General features: G+C 44.9%; 1 protein-coding gene across 1 annotated transcript; it reads left to right on the top strand.

Moving 5' to 3' along the window:
* Positions 1–207: 207 nt before the first annotated feature.
* Positions 208–7,615, top strand: LOC116378345 (ubiquitin-associated protein 2-like; the record flags this gene model as incomplete). Its single annotated transcript, XM_031840207.1, has 13 exons — positions 208–308; positions 2,206–2,343; positions 2,688–2,765; positions 3,008–3,118; positions 5,011–5,173; positions 5,285–5,371; positions 5,458–5,521; positions 5,981–6,078; positions 6,254–6,312; positions 6,408–6,478; positions 6,583–6,760; positions 6,898–7,168; positions 7,277–7,615. Coding segments are annotated over exons 2-13 (1,615 nt in total), but the record flags the coding sequence as incomplete, so codon positions are not given.
* Between the last annotated feature and the right edge of the window lie 13 nt (positions 7,616–7,628).

Raw genomic sequence — 7,628 nt, 5'->3', positions numbered from 1 at the left:
TATATATATATATATACACATATATATATATATATATGTGTATATATATGTGTATATACATATATATGTGTATATACATATATATGTATATATACATATGTATACATATATATGTATATTTACATATATATACATATACACAAATAGATATCAAAGTACAAACGTCCATCCTAACTGCACGACGTGTGCTTGATGGTGAGTATTAGGAAGTTAGTTGTGACCCGGAGAAGCGGGAGCATCCACCGCCACGGCAGCGCACGTCACGTGACCACCTTGTCTGCTGCTGGCTGAGTGAAGCGTGTTAGCAGGTAATAAAAACACTATTTTTCTTATGATTTTCCAAGTTCATTGTCTGCATTTCAACGCTTATACGCCGTGTACTTAAGCGCGCTTTCGCTGAGGTAGTTGCTGGCTGGCTTCGTTGCGTTGCTTACACGGGCTTGTGAGGGATGTCTTTCGCAATTTTTCTGTTGTCTTGTTTCCCGGCGAGCAATGTCGGGATGGGATTGGGCTCCGCTAAAGAGGCCCCCTTTTTCTTTAGATTTAACACAGCTATGTTGTTAGCTCACTAGCCCGGTGTTTACATGTCGAGGACACGCTTGACGAAACTGCCAGTAATCGTTAGATAACTGAGCGGAACTATAAATACGTGTAAGACACGATGAAGCCAGTTACACGGTCGCTGGTTATCCACTTGGACCAAATTTAGACCGCTAGCACCGTTAGCTAGCTTCATCCCCGCTATCGACGGTCTGGTGTCAGCATTAGCATGCTAGGAGCTAACATGAGTCTATGCTAGCGAGGACAAAGGGACCCCCAGCATCAACACCACTAAGTTGCTCAGTGTTAAGTCGAGAACGACACTACAATAATCTGATTTATTTTGTTTCAAGATTGACATGCAACGTCAACCGAATCGTCCCATATGTAGTCTCAGGAAATAAGTAGCTAACCTAACAGCAGCGAGCTAACGTTAGCATGGCTTCAAAACAACGCTCCGCTCGCTTTATTATTATTAAAATAAGCTGCAGCTAATTCTTAGTTGGCTGTAACCAGGTAAAAGTAAATGTACGTAAACATATACGAGTAAGTTAACTGGTGACGTTATTTTATTTCATGTCATGTCAGTAAAGTCATGTCCAAATACATGTGATGAACGTTTGAGATGTGCGGAGTTAACGTTACTGAAAGGCTGTTTTGTTATTGTTTATCTCTTAACACCGTCCACACTCGTACGTTAAACGATATGTTGATATTTGAAAACATCCACTAGATAGTGCAGCAGCTGCTGCTGTATGTTTCTCACTTATAAAAAGAGAATCTTGATTTTTCACTGAAATTAAATTTAAAGCCAGTTTGTGCTTTTTTTGCGTTTAGCTTTGTTCAGACCAGCAGCCAATGGCAGCAGTGCATCGGCCGTCGTCACTCAGGCACTGTAAACTGGGTTGCTATTGTTCTCTGACATAAAACAAATGGGTCACTGGGGACGTATGTTATGTTATTATCCTAACAATGGACACCATAGTCGAAGCTTGAAACACAAATTGCACTACAGGGTGTTTTTTTTTACTACAAGGTATTGAGCAGTCACCTTTTGTATAAAGCCCCCTCTGTGTGTGTATGTGTGTGTGTGTGTGTGTGTGTGTGTGTCTCTATGGTTGTGAGAAGTGTTTAATATTTGCCACTAAAACATATTAATGCAGGTTATGTGGTATCTACCCAATTTGTAGCAACTTGTATGGGACCAAGTTGTCATACACGGAGAATAATTCAGCATTTTACTGCAGTAGTTTAGTTTATAGTGTGTGTGTGTGTGTGTGTGTGTGTGTGTGTGTGTACTATCTAGCTTATAGAGGGGACGTGGAGTCAAGGTGTGTGGTGCTCACACGCTGAGGTCTTTGCTGTTTGTAAGAGGACACTGGGTCGCTCTCCCTCCTTGGCCTAGATTTCCAGCAAAGCTGTTGTGTCACCAGGCCAACTGTGTGTCTTAGGCTTCATAAGGCCAGTATTTGCGCAATAAGACTTTAGCTACGCTCACAACACATATTTCTGGTATTAAACAATTCTTTCCTTTATGTGCTCACATGAGGCAAAGTATTGAGGTTCTGCTGTAACAACATCGTTAATTAACTGACATAATCTGTGGGTTTAAGAACTATTAGTTGATTTTGCTCATCCTTCCATGTTGCTTGTTTCCTTTTGCAGATTTTTCTATTTTGTACATACAGAGTTTTGTATATACTGTATATGATGAGCTCGCTGGGCGGCGACAAGGCCCGGGGCCCTCGGGAAAAAGCGCTGCCTGCTGCCACTCAAGCGTCACAACCACAGAAACAGATACAGGTGAGCCACCGCAACTGCACGAACATGAAGAAACTCAATCAAAGCAGAGCACACGCTACGTTGAGACAAAACACCGGTGTGCAAGCAGACTGTCTATGCCAACAAAACCTTAGTGCACACATGAGGCAAGGAGACCTCCGTGGCCAATATTAACAAGGATTTTATTTGTTGTTACATCCACAATAGTGCATTAGATACAACTTAGTGACAATAGGAGGTACTTGCTTTGTATCCATATAGTTACATGAATACGTCTCTGATCATTATCTTTGTAAGTGTCATAGGTTTTTCTTGTTTTTGCTCCTGTTAATCAAAAATTTCCCCCATTGTTCTCCATGACGCAGGCTACTGCCGAGCAGATCCGGCTCGCCCAGGTGATCTATGACAAGAATGATGCTGACTTTGAGGACAAAGTTAACCAGGTCAGGCGCGCGTTTACTAGTCAGTGCAACCTGTTGATCTTCCATGACTCCAGTACTCTATGGGGACAAATGAAAAATATTTGATGCCATGAGTGACGCCTTGTCTTGCTGTGATGTGTACTTCTATGTGGTGAAAAAACAGTGTATTTTGTCATTGGTACACCCTTGTTGACTGCTAGACAATTCTAATATCACATGTGTGTGTGTGTTTGTGTGTGTGTGTGTGTGCTGCTGCTCTTCAGCTGATGGAAGTGACTGGGAAGAACCAGGACGAGTGCATGGTAGCACTCCACGACTGCAACGAGGATGTTAGCAGAGCCATCAACTTTCTCCTAGAGAGCACCTCGGACATGGTAAACGACATCACGTCTCATTTAATCTCATCTTAAACTCCCCTTAGTGGCCTGCTGTTATTTTCAACTATATGGCTTTGCAATATCAGATATTGTGAATATATTTTTTATGCTGGAAGGCAGAATGTGCAGCAGCTCTGGATGATAACTGTTTTTAACAAAATGTGTTATTACCATTTTAATTACTCATTTTATGGGTAAAAACAGCAGCATGAACTGTGAGAATAAGTTGGAAAAGTCTTTCATGCTCTAAATTTCACATTGTACTCGTGTTACCACAAATAGAATATAGCTTTTTTGATATGTCACTGTATGACGTGGCATTAATAACCGTAACAATGGCTCAATACAATTTCTGTCAGCTGGTTTCATGCTCACTGCCGCAGCTTAAGCCTCGTGCTACAAGACTTTGGTTGCTGTGCTGCTCACAATACAATTTATGTTTTCTGTCAGACTGTTGTTGTGTTTACTTGAGAGTGCACAAACTACACACCAGATCTCAGACCAGGGCCCTGTTCTTTGTATGTGGAGGATAGTGATATGGCATGAGTAAAATTCATCTGGAGGTGTTGTCAGAGCAACAAGTACTTCAGCCCAAACTTGCAAAAAGCGCAGGCTTATTAAAATGTACCTGGATCATAACCAAGACTTCTAGTAGCTTTGCTTCACAAAGGCATGCATTGTAAAATGCAAGTCATTGCGCAACCTGTTAAGACAGCTGCATTGATTTAAAATACAATCGTATCTGTTCTGTCAGAAGAGAGATGAGTGATAAAACGCAGCCGAAACACATTCTGCAGGTCCATGTTCAACACAATGACAAAAGTAAAAATGATAGAAAGATATTTTATATATTAGTTAAGTCACAAAACAAAGCATTCTGGCACCTCACTACTACATTTCAAGTTATGTAACGTGTTGAGAAGATTAACACATGTTGTGAAAAACACTATGTTGCTCTGTGTAGGCTGGTGAAAACACACCATAGCCCACAATCCCCCCCCCCCCTGCTGCTCAGAGATGAAGGTCAAACTGGCTGCCAAATGTCTGGCAAACACTTAAGTGTTGTTCTGCCCGTGTGTTGCCCAAGTGAGTGTCGCAACATTTCTGAAGAATGCCAGCTGGCACAGATGGTGAGGAGAGGCTGTAGGGCAGGGCGGCCAGTAAGACAGGTACCTGGTTCTTTTGGTGTCCTGGAAATCCAAAAATAGCAAATAGCCGGTTTCCTCCTTTTTATGTGGAAGTCTCCGCTGTTATTGTAAACACTGCAACCCTCTGACTACACCTGCTTCTACTGTACTCATCAAGATCTTAACTGTCATAAACAAAAGGAAAGGTTGCAGTGTGTTAGCTATAAGAGGAGGTGTAGCCCAAGAAAAGAGTGGCCTATTACCTAATTAACACACTCATTTTACTGACTGTATGGTTTTATTAATCATTATGTTGTTTAGTATTGAAACTCTACCAATTACATGTCCTCACCTGATATTTGTTTTTCTTACGTAACACAGCCTAGCGCACACTTCAGTAAACACGTTGGTCTTTTCTGTAACTGTTTCCAGAACAGTTTTTCTCGTGTCCTGTAGTGTCTCTTTATCCTCTTGATGAACAAAACGCACTCGAAACTGTGTTTTGAAATGCGATGTTCAACCAGCCACTTGTCTAGTTACTTTGACCGGCTGCAACTGTGAAATGGAGGCAGAGATTTATTTATTTTAGTTTTTAAAAAAAAAACTGCTGACTTCCGCTCACTGAAGCATGTTATCAATGTTGTCCTTGTTTTACTTCTGGCTATAGCTTCCTTATAAGGAACATGTGAGATATATATTTTGTCGTTTACTCTTTCTGTGTTTTTTCCCTTCTCTCTCCTGTTGTTCCTGGTCTGTGTTCAGACCTCATGGGAGACGGTGGGGAAGAAGAAGCCCCTGGTGAAGGAGGGTCCATCAGACAGCAAGGAGAACAAGGAAAACCGGGAGAAGAAAGGAGAGAGGGAGGCTAGCAAGGGCCGCGCGGCAGCCAACCGCAAGGGCCGGGGGACCAGTCGCAGTCGACCGGGTAAACTTCACATTCATTTAAATCTAGTTCAGCGTCTCCCGTCTCTTCTGCCAAGTCTCAGTATCGGTATGTTTGATTATATAATATGCATGTGTGTTTGCACACGTACAGCACCACGTCCGGAGGAGAACGGAGTGGAGGTGCCACCAGTGGACAGAGGTGCAGATCGAGGTCGGAGGGCCAGAGGTGGTGGCCGAGGTGAGCGCGTGCACATTAGAACCCATTGTCGGCACGCCCAACACTGGCGTGGATGTTGTTGACCTTTTTGTATGCATGTTATGCAGGATCTGGAGGGCGAGGCAGAGGCAGAGGACCACCAGGGAGCCGGTTCTCAGCCCAGGGCATGGGGTATGGTGACAACACACACACGCACACACTCTCTCAGGGGTGTTCACATACGTTTAGGTGTAAATTTATTAGGCCAGGAAATTTAACTTTCTTGTGGATTTGGTTTCTGAATGAGTGCGAGACTTTGGATTTTTCTTGCAACTGACTTTTTAGAGTTTCCACACCCTTGTGTTTGCTCTTTAAACATTGTGAGTCTTCAGTCACCGGTCCCATTAAGATGTGGTGTCTTAATAACATAATAATAAATGTATCTCACCTCAACCTCTGCTAAGCATCAGAAACCAATATCTCATCCCTCTTCTAATGGGAGCTTTGTCCAATCAATAGTATGGATAATACATATTATCACTCAAGACACTGTTTATTAGGAACATAATTACCTAAATCTGTCAACTACTCCCCTGCCTCTTCAGTTTATTTCTGAGTAACTACATATACCTCTCCTTGACTCTTCCACAGCACCTTCAATCCAGCGGACTATACCTCGGAGGCTCGGTCAGGGAACACACAAACGGAGGTGTGGGACACGGCGGCCAACAACAGCACAGAGGGGACAGGTGAGCTCTTCACCTGTAACGGCAGATTTGTGGTAAACAAACACATCGCAATGTATTGAGCGGACAGTACAGTGTAGCTTTTATGCAAATGTAAATACGCTACAGGTAACCCGCGTTGTGTTAACCTGCTCATCCCACCTTTAAACTTTCTGACTCATCGCTGGTTGCTCTCTAGTGACCTGGAGGGGTCCCTTGGAAGACTGGGCATCCGAGGACTGGAGCGAGGATGTTGGCGTGAGTTGACACAATTGCAGGAGAAGTCTGTCAATCACACAGCGGTGGTGCACATTTGAAACACGTCTGTCTCCTGTGTGTTTTTGTTCCTGCAGCTCTCAGAGACCAAAGTGTTCACCTCCTCATGTGCACCTGCTGCTGAGAATCACATCACACCTGGGCAAAGGTGAGTAACTGGCTCAACTATAACGGCATACATATGCAAACTTTGATTGGAAGTCCTGCAAGCATTTTCTACATTGACTTTTGACCGACGTGTTTCCGCGTTAGTCTGGACCTCGCCTCTCTGCTGCAGAAGCCGGGAGTCGGAGGAAGAGAGCCACCGTCGTCCTCTTCCTCTCAGAGTCTGGTCTTCACTAACTCCCACCACCACCACCAGTCACCGCAACAGCACCCGCCCCCCAGTCGCAACACCACCGGTAGCACTAGCTATGCTCATGCTGCTCTGGTAAAAAAAAAAAAAGTTTCTTTTGATACTCTGCACCCTTTTTTTTCATACACATTCCTTCATCCATCACATGTAAATAAACTGGCACACCGAAACAAAGACTGGTGATGACACTGTTCTCCTCCTGTCTGTGCCAGTCGTCGGTTCTGGGAACTGGTTTTGGGGATCTGGGGCAGGCCAAAAGGGCTCCGCCTAGCGCTGGAGCTCAGATACTGGAACAGCTGAAGGGCCCTGGCTTGGGTCCGCTACCTTCATCCCAGGCTGCGCCTCCTGCCAGCACCCAGGGAAGCAACACCTCCATTTGCCGACTGCCAGGCCTGGGAGCACCTGTACCTCCACCCTCCTCCTCTAGCTGGGACATCAAGGCTTCGGAATCCAACACCACCTCGCTGTCCTCGCAGTTCAGCCGTAAGTGTTCTAGTGGGACTGTCAACAGTGTTTTCTGTTTTTGCCACATGTATTAACATAGGCCCGCATTCTATTTATAATCCTTGTTGTCCGTCTTGTGTCATGCAGGTGAGTTTGGCCTGCAGCCAGAGCCTTCTCTGGTGCTGAGTCAGCTGGTTCAGAGGCACACCGGCCCCTCCTTGCCTCTGGCACGTCAACCCAGTCCTCCATCGCAACAACAAGCGCACCCTGCTTCAGCCTCGCCCGCTCCCCACCACGCCAGCACGCCAGCACAGGCGGGCCCGATGATGGCTGCTGGTGCTAAACCTCCTGCCCCTGGTGCAGGGCTGGACCCTCAGGGTGGCAGTACACCACAGCAGCAACGGGCACAGCTCAAAGGCCAGAAACGAAGGATACCTCCCACATCGAAGGTTAGGGGATTGATGAAGAGAACATTACGATGCACATGTGGCTACTCTTG

The sequence above is a fragment of the Anarrhichthys ocellatus genome, unplaced genomic scaffold, assembly GCF_004355925.1.
Source record: "Anarrhichthys ocellatus isolate YVR2014 unplaced genomic scaffold, GSC_Weel_1.0 scaffold2451, whole genome shotgun sequence".
NCBI classification, from domain to species: domain Eukaryota; kingdom Metazoa; phylum Chordata; class Actinopteri; order Perciformes; family Anarhichadidae; genus Anarrhichthys; species Anarrhichthys ocellatus.
Note: the sequence above shows the minus strand (reverse complement) of the source record. Positions and strands in the feature narration are given on the sequence as shown.